Here is a 21,506-nt window from a genome sequence, read left to right on the forward strand (position 1 = left end):
ATTGTTATTCATTGGCCGACTGAATAGAACAGAAAGTTCTGATCATGGTACACCAATTGGTTGACTACTTGAACTTCCACTTTTTGGAGTTGCGATTCGTCACCTTATAATCCTCTTCCAACCCCCCACCCCCAAATGTATACCACAACAAAAACAATAAATCCAGTGTAATTCAACAAGCGGGGTTTGGGGAAGGTAGTGTGTATGCAAACTTTATCCCTACTTTGTGAAGTTTATCTCGTAGTAACTTTTTTGGTACGGTGGTATTTGGTCTAACTTGTGTGCATCTCAATTATTTCACAAAGTATTTGTTACCTTCTGCAAACTCTAATGTCAAGTAACTTTGTTTACTATTATGTTTCTGATAGTACAATCAATAAATTTTTAAATCTTGAAGATGATATACTAATAGAATCAGGTGATATTATTCATCAAAATAAATTTTTATTTAATTATAGAAATAATGAGAGTCAAAGAAATTTAAAAAAATGTTTTCCCTACTACTCTTCCACTTCTTATTTGAGAAATAAAGAAAATGGTAAATTTGAATTAAGAAGAAATAAAAGAGTTGAACTCTGTTTATTAAAAGTTAGGATGGATGAAAAAAATCAACTCGCCAATAAGTTTTTGTAACTTAGGACTGACCAGCTTTAATAAAAGCGAAGTTATTATTATATATTCATTTCCTTTTATGATAGTCGACCAGAGACTCTGCTAAGTAACCTTTCTTCTATGTTACCAAATGTAAAACAAAAGCCCCATTTTCTTGACTGCGTTTGAAAAGAAAAAAAGTAATGAATAGAAAATAAAGTTCATGTCAATAAAAATGCATATATTAGCCTCATAAACTAGTCTTCAGATCCACATTTTATACTTGAAAAGAGATGTAAATCTGACAGAATAGCCAATTGGATACAACATTTTCACATAATAGTAGGATGATCATATATGTTTCAAGTACAAAATCTCATTCAACAGGTTTCCTCTTTCTCCCAAGTACAGAGGCTTTCTGCAGTCTAGGACCTCCCATTCTCCACTTCTTAAATGCTGCTGTTGATGACTGACCAGCTTCATATACTGAACCATTGACCAGAAAATTAATATTATTAAATCTTATAAGTAGCGGAAAGTTATTTGCTGAAAAATAAGTGGTTTTCTTACTTATTTTATTGTGTTGATAAGTAAGTAGAAAATATTATCTCAAGAACATTTATTATAATCTAGGCAAATTCGAGGGATGGGGGGTGTTATGGTGAGGAGGAGACAATAACCACATGATGCCGCTTATGAAACTTGTTTCCTCTACTCCTACAAGGGGAGTCAATTTCTTGGGTTTTAAGGAATTTTTTTTTCTTACAGAAAATATTTTGAAACCTTTTTGATCAACCAAACATGGAAAAATTGGAAAATAGTTTCCATAAAATGTGTTCCTCCTTACCAAACACCCCCTAAATCTTATAAGTATTAGCAAAAGTTGTGCTTGTTTGGTTATGCATTTTAATTTTAATTTTAAAAGAATTTTTCTAAGAGTTTGGCCTTTAAAAGCAACCTGAGACTGTTTACTGGAAAAAAACATTTTTGGGAATATAACTTCTGAAAACATCAAATCGAAAAAATTTCATTTTTTTTGCTTAAACTTCTCCAAAGAAGCGTTTCCAAGTTCTCAAGAAAACTGTCCTGACGCCCCTGGTCAGAAGAGGGTTTCTTTTTGTTTTTCATATTCTTTTTGGTGCTATGTTACTCAAACTCTCCAAAAATGTTTCTAGACTCGTTTTGGACCCTCCAAGAATGCACTACTGTTGAAGGCTCTGACACCCACGTAGTGCCAGTTTTGAAGAGTTCGAGTAACATAGTTTTGGGGGGTAGGGGTAGGTTGGGGGATGATTATGGTAGATATTCAATAGTTTGGCAAAACTTTCTCACATTTAGTCTCTTCTTTTGTTAGAAGAGTCAAGTGCTTGGGAGCCACAATTGATGCTGCAGTATGAGCCTTTATGAGGACCTCTCTGTATCTTGTTCGAAATGCAACCAGAAGTAGAGGTCCAATGGTTTTTTCACCAATCCTGTTCCAATAAGAAAGATATCGAACATGAGATAATGTTTGACCTGAAGAAAAGCTACTTTAGCATCTACGCTGATTGATTGACTAATCTGCAATGGAAGGACAAGAAAATCAGGAGAAATAACATTTAGGAAACTGCAATTAGCAAATGTATTACAAGATAAACTCAAACTAGGCACCAGAATTTGAAGAGAAAAGGTGACTACCAACCACATCATTTAAGGTAGCAACTATACAATTTAACGGAGGGAAGAAAACTGGGAATAGTTAAGTATTTCGATTCCAGGTTGTCTATCAAATTTGAAGTCGCTACGGTCTTGCTGCTACTACATATCAATTGTGCCAGGGGATCCTTGAATATTTTTCTGATTTCTGCGACCAAAAGACAGCTCATTCATGTAATGGGGGGCTAGGTGAGGATGGCAGTGGGTTTCCCTTCCGTATAATTAGGTCCTGATTTTGCACAAGTGAAACCAAATAAGAGGACTTAGTCCCGCTTCGACTCGACTGAATTAGATTTGTGCCTTTCCGGTTTTTGCAAGCTAAAGATCATCCAATAGTACTATACTCCTAGATAGTAAGACGATGTCTACAGGCTCAAATCAACCATGAAAGGACACTCCTATCTCTTGGATACCTCAAAAATGTCTTTCTGCTTTTAACAGGAATACTTCATTCAAATATAAGAGGAAACGGCTTGGTATCACTGGTCTACCCTAAAGATCTTGAATTCGTGGGAAAATGGCAACTTTCATAGCTGATTTTGACAGCTCATCGTGTATGCAGATTGGCAGGACTGTGCAAGCACCCTGTCAGATGGAATCATCATATCCTTTAAGGACTAAAGAGAGCTCCATCAGCTAATGCATGCATGCGTAGCAAGATTGGACCTTTCCTCCTTTGTTTTTCTATGCACTCGCATTTTTTTTTGGTGTGTGGTGGGGGGGGGGTTGACCATAAAATAAAAGTACGGTGAACTGCACGAGTCACAGACTTCACTCTCCACATAAAGTACTATGAACTACATCTTCAAGTCAACAGCTCTCTCTTCCTGGTAGCTTCTGGTCCCAACACTACCTCAAATTTCGATCACTCAATAGCTATCCAACTAGGCCAATAAATTGAATGAGCACAAGTAGAGTTGCATAAGCTCTAATGCACTGATTCTCCATATCAGACTATCTTTTAAATTAATTGAAAAAAAAAAAAAAGTGTCTACTTGCACCAAGTGCAGCTGCACTGATAGCTTTTGCTTCATTAGATTTGGAGGGTAATGAGTTTCAACAGGTCGAATTTAGAAACTTCAAATATGATCACCAATCCTCCTTTATTAGTTGCCACTTACTAGGTCTCAAAGCAGTTAAAATTGAAATGGTAAAAGACACCAAGATTGTTGTATGAATCTATAATGCATGATGATCAGCTTAATAACAAGGACTATCCCATTACATTGAGAAAGAAAGAAAGACCCTCTCCAACAACAATTGAAAAAGAAATAAAGGGGCCACACATTACATGCATGCATTTAAGTTGCCTTTTATTTTTCACTTTTCTCTGAAGAAAAAATGTAGGATAACAAATAGAAGATGCTAAACTTTATGTGCTAAGTCATTTTAAATGCAGAATGAGACAAGGTATAGAAATCAATCTAAGTATAAATCAGCACTTATCCAAGTAAACTTAATAAAAGTAGACTCGAAATACAATGATGAGATTAGAATTCAGAATCTGCCATGCCAAGATTAAAGCTTAGGGACAAGGTATTGTACTCCAGTAGACAAAAAACCATTACGGGTCAAATAGACTTAATTAAGTAGACAGGAAATATGCAAACCGCGAATAAGAACTCAAAATATGCTTCTAAGAAGTCAAGCTACACACCAGACTCATCCTCATGTTCTAGGAAGATCTAATATATGCATGCTCTCTTCCCCTTCCCCTCTCTTCCTCATCCACGTGCACATTTAATATAGTAACTCGGATAGGAACAGCTTATAGGTGAAGTAGAAGGAACAATAAAAGCTTCAATCTGTTTAGAAACAAAGCCCAGCCCGCTATGGCCTATACTACCAGCCTCCTAATCTCAGCAATGCAAGCCCCATTTAGCATTAATTGTCAAATAGAGTAATCAACATAAAGTACCATGAACTGCATGAGTTTCACGTTAAAAATTCATGTTTCACATAAAGTACTATGAACTACATCCATATCAAGAGCTCTCTTCAATGGCAGTGTTCTGGTCCAATCTTCTCAATTTATTGGAGCCAGTGAATCTGGAAGCATCAGAAGGATGCTCAGGTCTGAACAGCTAGCAACAATGGTGCGTTTTTTCAGTCAGGAACTATTTTAACTTATAGCAGAAGAAAGCTTGGAGGCGGATTATGATTGGCACTGGTAAAATGTGTGGAAATTTAAGCACCTACTAAGGTCGCTTGCTTTGGTTGGGTTGCTGCAAAGAATGTTTGTTTGACCCCTGCTATTTTGCAAGAAAAGGGGTTTTCTGGATATGCAGTAGATGTTTTCCATGTGAAAGATCAGTAGAATCTACAAATCATCTACTGCATTCTGAAAGTAGCTGGCGGATATATTCTTCCATACATTACATAGACTTATATAGTACATATTGTATTTGTAGCTAAGAGATAAATACAAACTAAATACAAACTAAATATAAACTAGATACAAGATTATCCTAACACCCTCCCTCAATCTGAATGGGAGTTTCGAACATGAAGATTGGAGAGAAGAAGCTTGAACCGTGATATGGGGAGAGCTGTAGTAAAATGTCAGCTAACTGTTGAGATGTATGAGCATGAGAAACGTTAAGATCACCACGACTAACTTTCTACAGACAAAATGACAATCCAAAGCAACATGCTTTGATCTAGAATGAAATACTGGGTTATGAGCCAAGTGAATTGCTCCAATGTTATCACATTTAGCTACCACCGGGAGGACGAACAACACCGACATCACGTAACAAGAACTGTAACCAAGTAGCTTCAGCAGCGGCAACAGCAAGTGCTCGGTACTCAGCTTCTGTGCTAGAACGAGCTACTGTTGGTTGCTTCTTAGTAGACCAAGAGATCAAATTTTTACCAAGAAATATGCAAAATCCAGTAGTTGAACGCCTAGTTGCAGCGCACCCAGCCCACTCAGAATCGGAAAATATTGTGAGTGTTGAAGATGTTTGCTTGAAAAGCTGTAAAACGAAATCTGAGCTACCTTTGAGATAACGAAAGATCCGTTTTACAGCTTGGAGATGATGTTAACGAGGCTCATGAAGACAGTGCGAACACATATTAACTGCAAACTGGATATCTGGTCTTGTAAAAGACAAGTATTGCAGGCAACCAACCATTTGTCGATATATAGCGGGATTATCCAACAAGGGTGAAGTAAGAGAATGCCAATCAAACTTACTGTGAATAGGTGTAAGAACAGGTTTCACCTGTGTAAGATCAAATTGGATAAGAGGGTCTGAAATATATTTGCGTTGAAGCAAGAGAAGTCCATCTGAGTTGGTAACAGTTCAACACCTAAGAAATAACGGAGAGGTCCCAAATCTTTCATCGAAAACTCAGATTTCATAGAGGCAATGAAATGGTCAATTAACACCCGTGAAGAACCAAATATAGCTATATCATCAACATAAATTAAGAGAACCAGAATGTTGCTGCCAGACTTATCAATAAACATACTATGATCAGATGATGAATTAACAAAACCCCAGGTCCGGCAAGAACGTCACCAGACGATGAAACCAAGCTCTCGGAGACTGTTTCAAACCATATGAAGCACGATTCAGTTTACAGACATAGGTAGGATAATCTGGATCCTCAAACCTTGGTTACCGCATAAAAACATCTTCAGTTAATTCACCATGGAGAAACGCATTGGAAACATCTAACTGGTGCATGAACCAATTATGTTGCAAGGCTAAGGAAAGTACCATACGGACTGTACTTAAATTAACTGGGGCAAAAGTATCAGTATAGTCCAAACCTGGTTGTTGAGAATATCCTTGAGCAACGAGGCGAGCTTTGAACCACTCAACAGATCCATCCGCACAATACTTGATGCGGTATACCCATTTATTCCCAGCAATGTTAACATTTGGAGGAGGAGGAACAAGACTCCAAGTTTTATTTTGAATAAGTGCATCAAGTTCTTCATTCATGGCATGGAGCCAGCGAGAATCTTTGATAGCTTGAGTGAAAGAGGAAGGTTCAGTTAACGTTGACAAAGAGACAGTGAGTGACGGGATTACTTTAGGCTTGAGAGACCCCGTCATGGAACGTGTGACCATGCTTTGAGCACGTGAAGGAACCGAGGGATTGTTATTGGACTGAGATGTAGAGACGGGGGAATTAAGGGGATAGGAAGACTCAGTAGATAATGGAGAAGTAGTTGAGGATATAGGAATATCAGGATTTATATTTTGTGACAACGACCAGTTGTTGCGAGAACTTGCAAACGAATTAGATTTGCAAGAGAAAGAAGAGGTAGAGTTAGACTTAGAGGTTGTAGGAGTGGAGAACTCTACTGGAAGTTGTAGAACTGGAGAGGAACTTGAATTGGTACCAACAGATTCGGGAAACTATCTTTGTTGGTGATAAAGAAGTGCATGAGACATGTGCTGGTGCTGAGATCAACGAATTTGAAGAACGAGAAGTAGTAGTTGGCGATATAAAATCAAATTCCATTGGATTTTGATGAGAAGCACGTGGAAACATAGAAGGATATGGAAAGAAGGACTCCACAAATTTCACATGACGTGAAATTAGAACTCTGTTTGTGGAGGGATCAAAACATTTAAAACCTTTGTGTCTCGTAGAAGTTCCAAAAAATATGCAAGGTTTTGATCTCAGCTGAAATTTATTAGCAAAATTAGTTGCAGTAAAAGGATAACAAAGACATCCGAAAGTCTTGACCATGCCATAATTTGGACTTCGACCAAATAATATTTCATGAGGTGAACAAAAATTTAAAACGGGTAATGGTGTAACATTTATCAAAGTCACAGCAAAGAGAGAAGCATTAGCCCAAAAGGAGAAAGGCATAGACGCTTGAAAAAAGGCAGCGAATTGTATTGTTGACGTGCCTATGTTTGCATTCTGCGTGGCCATTTTGAGCAGAAGTATACGGACAAGAGAGCCTATGAACAATACCATTTTCTTTGAAGAAGGAATTAAAATTGGTATTATCATATTCTTTACCACCATCAGATTGAACTGAAATATATTACGGACCATTGCATGAAATTCTTTGAATTTATCAAATGCTTCCGATTTTTCTCGCATAAGATAAATCCAAGAATATTTAGTGAAATCATCAAGAAATAAAATATAGTAACGAAAATCAGAATTGGAATTCGAAGGGGCTTGCCACACATCAGAATGAACCAAAACAAAAGGAGATGTTGCATTACTTGAAGAAGAATCAAATTGCAATCTTGTTTGTTTGCAAAAATGGCAAACATTACATGAATTATTATCAAAACTAGAACTGCAGCTAACTAAACCACGACGTGCTATGGCTGCTAAAGAGCGCTGACCAGGATGGCCCAAACGCTGACGCCATAGAGAAGAGGAAACAATACTCAAAAACGCATGATGAGGAGAGGATGTCAAGAGCAGATAAAGGGAGCCCTCATTCCTACAGTGGAGCAACACTTGATTGGTCCTCTTGTCCTTAACAAAGAAACCAGAATCAGTAAACTGAATGAAACAATCATTATCAGCGCATAAACGCTGGATAGACAAAAGATTTTTCTTAAGAGAAGGAACGTATAAAACATTATTCAATCGAAGGGGTCAGGACAAGGTAGATAGCACAGATTGACCAATGGAGACAATAGGTAGAAGATTACCATTACTAACCATGAGCTGAGATGAGCCATTATAAGAAGTAGAAGAAGACAAGAGAGCAGGATCAAAAGTCATGTGTGCACAAGCCCCATAATCAGGATACCACACAGGTGGCTGAACCTCCTCCACACTCATAGCTGCGAAAGACTTAGGCAAAGTATTTGGAACAAAAGAATGATTAAACCTGTTTCGACATTCTAAGGCAGTATGGTTATAGTGAAAACATATCTGGCACTGTTTTGATGGAACAAAAGAAGAACGACCAAGAACGCCATCACCAGGAGTTCGACCAGGATTTTGCACACCGTTCCATTGAGGGGAAAAGTCTCGAGAAGATTTATGAAAAGATTGACCCTGACCTCTACCATTATAGCCTTTGTTATTACGTCCACGGCCTCAGCCATTGTTTGACCCTCGAGATTGAGAAGGAGAAGAGGACACATTAGAAGAAGAATTAACATTAGAAGAGGCCACCAGGGCTGTTTGAGTGGTGGTGTCATCAGGTGTTGCAGCAATTATATGGGCTTCTTCTGTTAACAAGAGCGGCCTTAAGGCGATGAAGGAAGGGAGTGACCCAGTGGCATTTAGTCCAGAAACATAAGTACCATAGGAAATAGGTAATCCTTGCAGTGCCTGAGTGACAAGATCGTCCTCTGTGACAGGTTTTCCAATAGCTCTCAAAGAACAGGCAATTGAGTGCAACTGTTGAAGCTATTCCTCCATGGAAAGTAAGCCTTTCTTGAAATTCTGAAATTTTGATTTCAGATGAATGACTGAAGAGGATACTTGATCAAGATAAAGAGAGGCTGAAATATCCCACGCTTCTTTAGAAGTTTCACAGGCAAAGTTTAGGAGAGAATCAAGAACGGGTGGCGAAACAGTGCCGTTTATCCAACTTAGTGTGATAGCATCACGCTGAATCCATGAACAATATTCTTCATGTGTGGGAGTTGGACAGGGTATTGAACCATCGATCAAAGGAAGAAGATTGTGACTTTTCAAGACCGTGAGAAAGACTTTCTTCCAAGTCAGGTAATTCAAATACGTAAGTTCAATAGGTATGAAACCCTTGATGTTGGAGACAGTTGGGGGAGGATTTGGCAGTCCAAGGGAAGTTTGAGAGGGAGTGATTGGAGCGGAGGGGGAGGAGGAAGTCGTAGAGGACGAAGTGGAATTCGTCATGGCTCTTGATACCAAGTTGAGTTTTCTAAGCCAATATATTCTTCCATATATTACATAGACTTATATAGTACATATTGTAGCTAAGAGACAAATACAAACTAAACATAGATAATTACAAACTAGATACAAAATTATCCGAACATGGTTGCTGTTTTGGGAGTTCATTGGGTCATGCCAGCCGATGTGAAGAGTCTACTTCAATGCTGGAAAAGTCAAGAAGACTGGCAGCAGGCTCAAGAGGATTTGGAGGACAGTTCCGCTTTGTATCATGTGGACTATTTAACTTCAGAGAAATAGGAGATGCTTCGAAGGAAAAAGCAACATTTATCTTTTGCTACAAAATAGTTGTATACAAAGCTTGTACTTGTGGAGTTAGGGAACTAGGATAGAAGATGTGAACCAACTTGTTGAGTTCATACTACCTAGACTCTATGAGGTTAATGTTGAGTTAAGAGCATTTGTACTTTGTAGTTAATATTGGCACTACCTCCTTCGTGCTTGCCTCAATAAAATTACCCTATTTTAACAAAACAGAGAATTTTAGCCACTAAATTAGAAGATGATCGCAATAATATAGACAAGGCCAAAGAAATTGAAGCAGTTGGGTCTTGCGTTTTCTTTAGTGATGGTTACATTGCTGTAAGCAGTGTTCAGGAAAGCGGTGAAGCGAAGCTTTGTCGCTTCAGGTAAGTGGAGCGGAGGCTACCCAATAAAGCGGACGCTTCTGCGGCTGAAGCGGTGAAGCGGCTGAAGCGCTGAAGCGGCTGAAGCGTACGCTTTATGTTGTGGGCTGTTTTTTGAAAGGACAACTTTAATAAAATAATAAGTCCAGGTCAATTTCTTTCCTCCTCCTTCTTCTTCTTCTTCTTCTTTCTTCTTCTTCTTTCAAGCTCTCTTCTTTGCTCTGTTTGTTTCTCCACATTTTCTCTGTTTTTTTCTCGAATTCTAGGGTTCTGCTCGGCTTTTCTTCTTTCTTTCTTTCTTCTTCTGTTTCTTCTTCTTCTTCTTTCAAGCTCTCTTTTTTGCTCTGTTTTTTTCTTCACATTCGTTCTGTTTTTTCTTTCTCGAATTTTAGGGTTCTGCTCTGCTTTTCTTCTTCTTTGTTATTCTGCTCTGTTTTGCTGATTTTTTTTGCTCTGGTTTGCTGCTATATATGCTCTGTTTTCAGTTCTGCCTTTTTCTTTCTTTTCCAGTACTTTTTCTGCTTTGTTTTGCTGTGTTCTCTGCTGATTTTGTATCAATCGGACTACAGTTATGTGTTTGTTTTGTGATAAGATAACTAAAGGAGGAATCTTTCGCCACAAACAACATCTTATTGGTACTTATAGCGATGTTGCACGCTGTCTAAGATGTCCGGAGAATGTGAGGGAAGAAATAAAAACATATGTCGAAGGAAAAAAGGAACTAAAAGAAGTAGCTACAAGTCATTCCCTAATTGATGAAGTTGAAGAAGATGATAATGAAATTGAAGAAGATGATGAGCAATATGATGATGATGTGGGAGTACAAGATTTTGACAATCTAGTAGAAGAATAAGAACTAGATGTCGAACTATTAGTAGCTTTGATTTTGTTTGTCCTATGGTCTGGAGGATTTTGTGATATCCACTTTAGTTTTTTATTTGAACTTTTAGTCTATGGATATCTACTTTAGTTTTGAATTTGAACTTTTGCTTATATATATATTCTCTATTTATTTTGCTCTTTTTAAAAAAAAATTGCGCTTCACCTCAATGAAGCGGGCGCTTCGCTTCACGCTTCGCTTAAAGCGTGAAGCGGGACCTTGTCGCTTTTGTCCGCTTCACGCTTTCCTGAACACTGGCTGTAAGACAAAGCTTCAAAACACGGGTAGCAGGGGCGGATCTATGTAGAAGGTTGGGGATGCCACGGCACCCGCACGTCTCGGTTGAAACTTTGTTTATATATTTATATATATATAAGAAAACAGCTAAGTAATAAGCATGCCACCCGGTGTAACAAGAGGGCGTTTGGTGCCACTGGCAATGGGTCAAATATTCAGTCTGAAGGGCGGGAGTTCGAATCTTGCTTGATGCGTGTGTTTTGCTCTTTTTCTTTTTTCAATTACAATGCCTCTTCCTTTCATTTCTCTACTTCTTTATTTTCTTTTTCTTTTTCTTTTTCTTTAATTTCTCTTAACTTGCTCTTCTTTATTATTCCCAGTTAACCTTTTTTTATTTTAGTTTTTATTTTTTGGTTTAATTAAATTTTAAGTTTTTCTATTCTTTCTTTAAGTACTAGTCACTGGGTACAATTGTTGCACGTTTACCTCAGATAATAAGTACCAATTTTTTTTTAAAATCACATTAATATTAAGAAAATAGGTTTGATAGTAAAATATAAATTTTAAAAAAAGGTTCAAATTTTTTAAATGATGAATGTTGATTATATCATATTTTGGAAATTTTAAAATTTTTTATTTTTATTTTTTAATCTTTCACCAAAGTCTGAGCTAAATAAAGATTACTAGGCGGAGGCTACAATCCTTAATATTCAACTATATGTGTGTAAAAACACGCAGTAGGCAATGAAGTATGAATAAATTGAGATAATGATAGTAGATGGTTTACCGATTTCTAATGTAGAAAATCTTTTTTTTTTCCGCAAGGTTTTAGATAATGATGCTACTTGTCTGTGCAAAAAAAAAAAAAAGGGACTGCTTTGGAATCTTTTATCTCAGGATATTTAAAAGAGAACATAATTAACTAAACAAATCTGGATATTCGATAAATTGGTCTAATATTTATCGAAAAGATGCATCCAAACTGAAGCCCATAAACAAACCGACCCTTTATCCTAGTGTGGCACCCGGAACGTTCAAATCCTAGATCCGCCTCTGACGGGTAGCACCATCTTTACAGTCTACACTAGTTTCTGTAAAACAGTTGAGCTTCAAAAACTTACTCACCCATCAAATATATATACCTCTCTAATAATTTAAAGATTCTAACATCACGATAGCACACTAAAAGAGCTTTTTGAACCACTGATGATTCAGACCAGTTTGAACACAATGGTACACTAGAAATGGCAACTGCAAGTACAAGTGATGATTTTCTAATCATCAACGTATCAGATGAATGTAGTGATACTTGCAATTTAAAAAACCAACTAAAAGCTGAAGTAGCAAGGTTTTGTTCCGCATTACTTGGCCACTATTGCGAAATAAGATCAATCATTCTACAACAGTTCCCTTACCTGGGGCATTAAGAATTCTAGCAAAAGAGGAAAGGGCCATTAAGGTGATAAAAAGAATGACAAAAGTTACAGGAAGAAAGAAACATAGTCAAGAAGAACTCACAGCCGTGCTATCTTGCATCCGAAATTATAAAAGTAGGGGCATAAACTTCTTAAATCAACATGTGCTGCATCAGCTCCTATCTCATTTCGCGTTTTGGCTCTGGTAAATTAGCACACAAGAAACAAACAGTTTTCTACTCTCAGATCTACAAAACAAGTACCGCTTGTATATCAAGAACTTTAATATTGAGATTAAGACACAAAAACCACAATTTTGCATCCCCGTCCCATTGAAAAAAGTTATACTAGAGATGTGAATTGTCATATGAGATACGCCATGCTTTAGACAGAGCACAAAAGAGACTGGATATAGCAGATTGTCATCAGGCGAAAGAGTTCATCAAGCTATCTAAAATCCTTTAACTAACTTTTAAAATATAATAATCCCTCCATTTCAATTTGTTTGTCTTAGTTTGATTGGGCACGATGTTTAAGAAGGTAAAGAAGACTTTTAAATCTTGTGGTTGTTAACTAAAGATATGTAAAATTCACCACAATGCCCTTAAATCTTGTGGTCTTAAACATGCCATGTGAAATGTCGAAATTAAAGAGTTGTCAAATTAGGAAGGAGGCATTCTATTTGAAACATACTAAAAAGAAAAGCATGACAAACAAATTGAAACAGAGGGAGTACAATAAATTGAGGTCGGCACAAGTAAAAGCAGGTGTTCCCAATTACTGCCACTTTTTGCATACTTAACTAATTCCACTTGCATTTCAAATAAAGGGAAGCATGGAACTGTGATGAGAAAAACTAAAAACTTTACTTGGTATCAAAATACGGAGGAACTTTGATCGACACCGCCTGTCTCACATATAGCTCCTGAGCAAGCCAAAAGGGCATTTCTACATGTGTACCAGCTTCCACCTGGATTCGAAAGAGGAAATAACCATCGGATTCCAGTCACGTAAACAAAACTAATTCTAACATAGAGTTCCCTCAGATTTTTACCTTGTTAGTATCATCAGCACAGTCAAATATCCCAACTTCATTAGCTGTTTGTAAGAACACAGCTGGAACCATCTGAATTCCGAAACGAATACCAAACCCATAATTATTTTTACACCAATAGCTTATGAAAATCATCTTTAACAAAAAAAGTGGGGAATTTTCACAAATATACAGCCCAACGTAAAATATTACGTCACGTAGCCATATTTCTAGTTATACAATATTATACAACATTATACCTGGGGGGAAAGCATTATACATAATGTATCAACCTTGTATAAAGTGTATAAGAGGTGTTTATACACAAATATGGGCTAAACCGGGTAACAAACTCAAAATATGGGCTAACACGTGTAAATATTTTCTCAAAAAAAATGCATAAATAAAATTCAAGAACTAAAAATTACCTCATCTTCAGCTAATATATCATCAATATCATAGTAACTTGCCATCTTCAATGGTAAAAAAGACAACTTTACAACAATTTTAGCTCCAACTCACTAGAAACTCGCTGAAATCGAAAACCCAAAAAAATTATGAACATTTCAAACATATTTGAGTTCATTGAAGAAAATTAGTACAGCAATTAACAAAAACATAAATTACACCTAAAAATTATTGCTTTAATTTGAGATTTGAAAAAAAGATCCATACTACACAAAATTAGCAGAAATCTGAAATATTGAGTTCATTGATTCAACCAATCCAGAAAATTAGTAAAGCAATTAACAAAAACATAAATTATATCTAAAAAATTACTGCTTTAATTTGATATTTGATTAAAAAAAGTAGATTTTCTACACACAAAAAAAAAAAAAAAAAAAAAAAAAAAAAAAAACTCACCTGCATGCACACAGTGGAAGAGAGATATTGAGATTGAAACCCTAATTCGCCTTTTTTTTTGGGGGGGAGGGGAATTGAGATAAAAATGGCGCTAAGATTTTGTTTTTCTGTCTTGTAAAATGGCGGTAAGATTAAGTAGAGGCATTTGTAAATGGAACCCTTTAGTTTTATTTTGGATGACTACTTGTCTTTTGAATAGTAATTGAGAAACAAAAAAAAATATTGGATTCTCACTTGATGTCCGGTATCCATTTTGGGGCTGGGGCCTGTGCACAAATAGGTTCAACTCGAATTTTCGAACCGATTCAAAACAATTCAGATAATTTAATTTGGATAATACAATTCGATTTCGATTTACAAATGCAATTTTAAAATATTACGGTTTAACGGTTCGGATACGGTTGGTTTCAATTATCAACCAAACCGAATCTATATGCTATTAATGACTAATATGACTAATACTCTAATAGTCTAACTATATATACGCTTAATACTTAATAGTGAAGTAATATTTATTTAACTTCAGAAGTGGTGCAAATGAATGTCTGCACGCACACCTTGCACTGGATATTCATGGCCTTCTTGTTGGCCTCAAGCTGACTTCCCTTTTGGTCTTTCATCTTTTCAGCATTCTTCTCACGAGCCATCTTTGCCTCCACCCATGGCTTTGTTTGTTCTTTGATCTTAGCTTGTACAAATTAGAGTTTTTTTTTTTTAGGATGCAAACTGAGTTATTATTATTGTCTGCTTGCAAGTTGCATGATGGTGGATTATTAATTTGGTATATCTAATGTGGTGTTGGCGGATTTGTATGCTTGCACAAGTTGTCAGGCTCTTGTTTTGCTATTTATATGCTATTATGCTGGCAAGTTTATGTTTTTTTCTTGGTTAATGTCTTGGTTATAAGGCTTCAAATTTAGAATCTCATTATTTTTGGATATGTATACTCTAAAACTGAAATGAAAATAGTTGTTTGTTTAAATTTCGAACAAATCGATTTGTGTAGCCCAACTGAAATGATAAAAAATTAATCGAATTGAACCTAGAATGGATCGAGTTTGGTTGAGAATTTTAGAAAGTTGAAATTCGAAATTTCAATTCGATGATGGCCAAAACCGAACCGAACCGATTCGTGCACAGGCCGAGGGTGAAGTGCTCCCTATTAATACTGCAACAATAACGTGTGGGTAGAAGCGGAGCTAGAATTTGAGATTTGTGGGTGCCGAATTCAAATCCTTTAAGTTATTGGGTTTTTAAATTACTAATTTATACATATTCACATAAATTTCTTAAGGCAAATATAAGATTTGAACAAAAACTTATGGGTTCGACCGAACCCGTCTTAGACACTGTGGCTCCGCCACTGCAGTTGGGTTTGGGGAAAGTAGAGCGAACATAGACCTTACCTCTATCTCGTGGAGATCGAAAGGTTGTTTATGAAAGATCCTCGATTTAAGTAACACATAACAAGGCAGCCTGAGAGTGCTCCCTGTTAGTAATACTTTCTTCATCCCTAAAATTTGAACTAGACATATGTGATTAAAGCTAAAAGGATCTTATTCATCCCATTATAACCCGTGGTTGGTTCTAGAAAATAAATAAGTTTTAGTAAGACCTCATCCTTTAAATAAAGAGAGTAATAAAAATGATACTAATTGAAAAGTTATGTGATTTAGTAAAGTCATTTAAGTTTATAGTGAGATCTCTATTTGAAACTATATATCGCTCTACATATCTTTTGTTTTCTTTGTTCTTGAATAATCACATAAACTTGTTTTATTTAGGAAAAACGTCTCTTTTAGTCCCTGAGTTATCGCGTAATTCCAGTTTTAGTCCCTGTGATATCCGACTAAGCATTTTTGACCTTCAATTAAGCAACGTGTGCAATTTCAGTCATATGACTAACGGATCTGCTAAAACTAAACAGAGCGTTAGTGGTTAGTAAGGGTATTTTAGGTAAAACATACAAGTTTTAAGTGTTAAGGATATATTTGATACTAGTTATGTGAGGCCCGTGCTAAGCCCGGGCCCAAACTCAAGATATAAAAGTAGATATTTTAACTAAAGAAATATAATTTGTGTTAGTACAAGTGTACAACAACAACAACAACAACAACAACAACCATATACCCACTATAGTCCCACAAGTGGTAGTTATATGAAAGCAAAATTTTCATTCCACTCCTTTAATATTTTAACTTCCATTTTGATGAAATTATTTACTTCAAATCAAATGTGGAGCCAGAATTTGACATTTATAACTTATGTATCCTAATTTTCTGAAGTTATTTACTTCTAATTAAATAATCTATACATAGTTAATGAACTTTTAAGATAAATACATAATTTAACTGGTGCAGCGGATGGAGCTGCTCCTCTCTTAGTTAGGGATTAGGGATTCGAATATGGATATGGAAAAAATCTTTGGAGGAAGCGCTCCCCCGAATAGGCGCGATACAGTGCGAATTATCTTGATTAATTGGGTTCAAATGCGGATATTGAGCACCAACCAGAAAACCAAAGAACATGAAAAATGAGGTAGGAGGTACGATAGCTTTTGAAAAGTAGACCTTAAAAATAAAAAAACAAAAAAATTGATTTAAATAAATAAGATTAGGACCTAAAAGTAATTAATTAAAAAAAATTTAAAAAATTTGGAAATTATTGTGAGGATTACAAAAGTCCCCAAGTTCGATAGCTTTTGAAAAGTAGACCTTAAAAACAAAAAACCAAAAAATTGACTTAAATAAATAAGATTAGGACCTAAAAGTAATTAATTAAAAAGTTTTTAAAAATTGAGAAATTATTGTGAGGACTACAAAAGTCCTCACATTTGCTCTTATATGGTTTGTGCCCATGCAAGGCACGGGTCTTAGTTACTACAGAGATGCAAATAAAGGAGAGATGATTAAACTAACTATTAACATGACATGCTTCATAGTATATTACATTCATTTGTGGAACAAAGTTACAAGAGTAGTTTGCAAGAAAGGCAAAACAGAGACATTGTTTGTGGAACACAGTTACATAGGTAGCTTGGTACAAAAAAGTAGAAAGATTGTAGGTGCTGCAACATCAGTATGAGATTGGGTTGGAATCTGAATTCTGACAGTTGAACATAAGTATGCTCTTGAAAGATGAAACTCTTTCATCCAACATAATCCAGTAGATAGCAAAGTAATACTGTAAACATAAAGAAAGTTTAATGATTCTTACTTTGCTTACTGGCACAAAGAATAGAAATTAAAATCAGCTAAGAACTTGAGAGAAAAATTGGGATTTTAACTTAATTCTTTTGAACTGTAAAACTCACTTATTCCTTACTCCCTTTCTCCTCCTCCCTCTGCTCTCACAACCAAAAAAAAAAAAAAAGGGAAAAATGTCACCCTATTGCTACACGGAATCTAAAATTTTCCCTGATTAAGGAGTGCCACTGCCTTTCACATACAGAATAGCAAGGATTATGAACTCACATCTCTACCAATTCCCTTACAGCCTAGAACTTGATAATATGGCCGAAGAATACAGAGATTCCGTACTTACCACAAAATACTGTGTGCATACTGGGCATTCATGTGGCTTGCCCTTCTCTAGCCAGAACCAAACAACATCATGCTCATCTTCTGTTAAATTAGAAAACAACTTAGAAGATTAAGTGAACTGGCTAAAGGAAAAAATCTGTAACTGATTTTTCATCTGAATATGTAAGGAAGACTTACCGCCTTCACCTCCTCATCATGGACAGAGCTATAAGAAGAGATAAACCGAAAGGTCTGGACTGCGCATCAAGAAAAATACCTATGAATTTTATATTATTGTGAGAATCGTACTTTCCTAAACAGTCCCTGCAATATATTTTTCAAAATTAGAGGTATTGTACAAATAAACTTCAATCATTTTTTACCAGAAGAAGAAATAAGTTTTTTCTTTTCACTATATATATCCAATATCGCTCTCAAAAGAAACATTGCACTAATCATGAGAAGACTAAAATATGCCTAATTCTAGCTTTAAAGAAAACCAATTAAGACCAAAAAACCTGATCATCTCTTTCTTTAGCGTACCTATGGTATTGTTTTTATATACCTTTGGGTATCTGTGATCTGCAGTAAAATACCATATAATAAGAAGTCAAAAGTTCAATTTACTCACGGTGAGAGAGAAAAAGTAGCATGTTCAATAAAAATAGCACTTTCAATAGTCATGACTCATGATACATCACTTGACTATTGTTATTAATTTTGCGGTCATGGTAAAGGTGTTAACCGGTTCGAACCGGACCGGTAACCGGTTAGGGAACCGGCCGGTTCCGGTTAAAAAACCGGAACCGGTCCGGTTTGGAGTGGTTAAAACCTTTTTTGTTTTTGTTTTTTGTATTATATATATATTATAGTATTTATTAGTATATTGTATGTATATTTACATATGTTATACAACTTTATAATTAAAGTTTAAATATTTACTGACTAACAGGCTAACAGCAAGTCAGCAATACAAAATAGTGCTTTTCGTATACATATACATGTATAATGTACTATATACTCTATATACTTATATATATGTATAACTTAATACATATACTATATATATGTATAACTTAATACATATACTATATATATGTATATATATGTACTATATACTATATATACTTATATATAGGTATAACTTAATATATATACTATATATACTGTATATACTTAATATATATATATACTATATATACTTATATATGTGTATAACTTAATATATATACTATATATATACTTATATACTATATACTATATATACTTAATATATATACTATATATATTTATATACTATATATATTTATATACTATGTATAACTTAATATATATACTATATATACTTATATATATGTACTATATACTATATATACTTACTTATATACTATATATACTATTTTTTCTATATATACTATATATACTTATATATGTTTAAGTATACTATATAACTTAATATACTTATAAGTATATTCTTAGTATATTTTAGGTATATTCCTAACTTAATAAAAGTAAAAATATGAACACAAGTAAATAGAAGAAAGCTCAATGAGCCATATATTTTATTCATTCTTGGATAACATTTATTTGCAAGTTGTATTTTTTTTTTAACTTGCAAATAATACATGAGTTATACAAAAATAGTACAATAATAAAATCACCAATTTTGAACCATTTCGTTAATTTCCCCCACATCATATTCGGTCATGGAAATATCTTCAAAGTCTTCCATTTGGTCCGGTCCACTAGCTATCAAATCTTCAATTTCTTCCTCTTCGCCTTGCTCCGCTTCTGAGTTTTGGTTGCGTCGCTCCGATCTAATCCAATCTCGAATGCACACTAGTACTTGCAAGCTAAAGCCGGATAATGAATGTCTATGGTCTCCAATTTGCTGTCTTCCTTGGCTAAATGCGCTCTCCGAAGCCACGGTTGATACTTGAACCGTAAGGATATCTCGAACAATTCTTGAAAGTACCAGATAGCTTGCCTTGTACTTCTTCCACCATGCTAAGACGTCCACCTCATCCAGTTGGTTGATATCCACATTTGGCTGCATCAAATAAAAGTTATATTCATCAAAGTTTGCAGTAGAAGAAGAAGTTGGCTGTGAATGTAAAACTTTTAAACCCGACAAGCCCTTTTTGCTACTCTGAGAAGTAGTAGGGCGTGGAGCAACGGGCGTAGCACGTTCTTCCAAACTAGAATAATGAGTAAAAACTTTTCTAAACTCATCATCAATAGCAAGATCGGCTTCAACTAAAGATGGTTAAACTCCCTCTTCAATTTCTAAAAATGTATAAATTTGACTAACCAAATTTTTAGTATAAGACACTTTTAAACAAGGATTTAAAAGGGAACCCAATATAAATAAAGTTGGGATGGGAAAAAAAATACTTCTTAAATTTGATTATCATTTCAAAAATAGCCACTTGATAATCGGGCTTATATTTATACTCTTGTAAAACTCTAGCTATTTCCGCTAAGTAGGCTAAAATTTCGATTACCGTGGGATATAATTGTCTAGAAAAAGCAAGAGTTGCATTATAAAAAATTTCTAAGAGTTCAATACATTCTTTAACATCTTCCCAATGCCTTAAAATTAACCAATCCTCACTATCAGTATTATATTTATTGTGAACTTGTTGTATGGGAATCCTATACTCATATGTTTGTTGTAGCATAATGTAAGTGTAGTTCCACCTAGTCTCAATTTCTACTTGAATTTTCCTAGGTCTAAGGTTATTTTCCACACAAGCATTCTTAAAATCTCTAATTCTTCCCCTATTAGCATTACAAAAAAGAAACGCAACAACATTTCTAACTTTTTGAACAGAATCATCAAAATGCACAAGACCATCTTTAACAATTAAATTTAAAATATGACAACTACATCTTACATGAAAAATATTTCTTAGAGGAGGGTTTATTTCTCTTTTTAAAAGACCAATTGTCTTTGTATTATTAGAAGCATTATCTAAAGCAATACAAAGTGTTTTTCTATAAATGTTAAAAAATCTCGTAATAGTAGACATTGAATCGGCTAAAAATTTTCCATCGTGACGACCTTTTCCTTCGTCATATAAAAAAGCTATAATTCTTTTTTGCATAACCCAGTTGTCATCAACCCAATGACATGTAATAGCAAAAAAATCTAAATGGTTAATACTAAGACCCAAATCAGCGGTAAGACAAACATTACAATTTAAAGAATTAAATACATGACGCAAATAAAATCTATATTTTTTAAACAAATCTATAACATCGGCTCTACAAGTACTTCTAGGAATACCCTCAAATAACGGGTTATAACAACGTTGAATGTAAGTAACAAACCCCAAACCCGAGGGAAAGGAAAATGGTAAACAATCATAAGCTACCATTTTAGCTATTTCTACGCGTTCTTTTTTCTTGTCATACTTAAAATTTCTACCGGTTCGTGGGTCTATCGTCATTTGAATCCCCCCCACATTTGAACCCGTTTGCTCTCCCCAAACATCCATATGTTTGGTTCTCATATGAGCATTTAGTGTACCCGTTCCACCATCCTTACCAGTTCCTTGCTTAAAACTAAATACTTGTCCACATAGGGTACACGTAGCTGTTTGGTTTTCCCTATTCTTAGTCATAAATTTCCAAACTTTAGCTGTTGGCTTACGAGTTCTAGGCGGTTTGTCTTGTGTATGTGATTGTGCAGGACATGTATCTCCTATGAGATTTTCGGGGGGTTGTGTTTCATCATCATCATCTAAGTCTTCATCA

At 35.3% G+C, this 21,506-nt stretch overlaps 1 protein-coding gene across 1 annotated transcript; it reads right to left on the reverse strand.

Annotated features, from left to right (window-relative positions):
- Positions 1-811: 811 nt before the first annotated feature.
- LOC132641678 (DNA replication complex GINS protein PSF3-like) lies at positions 812-14,386 on the reverse strand. The gene is made up of 7 exons (XM_060358743.1): positions 14,227-14,386; positions 13,791-13,894; positions 13,384-13,455; positions 13,199-13,299; positions 12,433-12,531; positions 1,924-2,063; positions 812-1,077 (listed from the first exon to the last, which is right to left on the reverse strand). Exons 2-7 carry the CDS (start codon positions 13,833-13,835, stop codon positions 968-970), a joined length of 567 nt encoding a protein of 188 aa, XP_060214726.1. The 5' UTR covers positions 13,836-13,894; positions 14,227-14,386; the 3' UTR covers positions 812-967.
- Between the last annotated feature and the right edge of the window lie 7,120 nt (positions 14,387-21,506).

The sequence above is a fragment of the Lycium barbarum genome, chromosome 5 (assembly GCF_019175385.1).
Source record: "Lycium barbarum isolate Lr01 chromosome 5, ASM1917538v2, whole genome shotgun sequence".
Classification (NCBI taxonomy): Eukaryota; Viridiplantae; Streptophyta; class Magnoliopsida; order Solanales; family Solanaceae; genus Lycium; species Lycium barbarum.

What these genes read in the sequence shown, in the direction of transcription:
- LOC132641678 (XM_060358743.1), bottom strand. Translation starts at nt 13,835, where the DNA reads ATGGCAAGTTACTATGATATTGATGATATATTAGCTGAAGATGAG. An exon ending in ATATATTAGCTGAAGATGAG is followed by an intron (nt 13,456 to 13,790) that starts GTAATTTTTAGT and finishes TTCGGAATTCAG; the next exon opens with ATGGTTCCAGCTGTGTTCTT. An exon ending in GTGCTGATGATACTAACAAG is followed by an intron (nt 13,300 to 13,383) that starts GTAAAAATCTGA and finishes TTTCGAATCCAG; the next exon opens with GTGGAAGCTGGTACACATGT.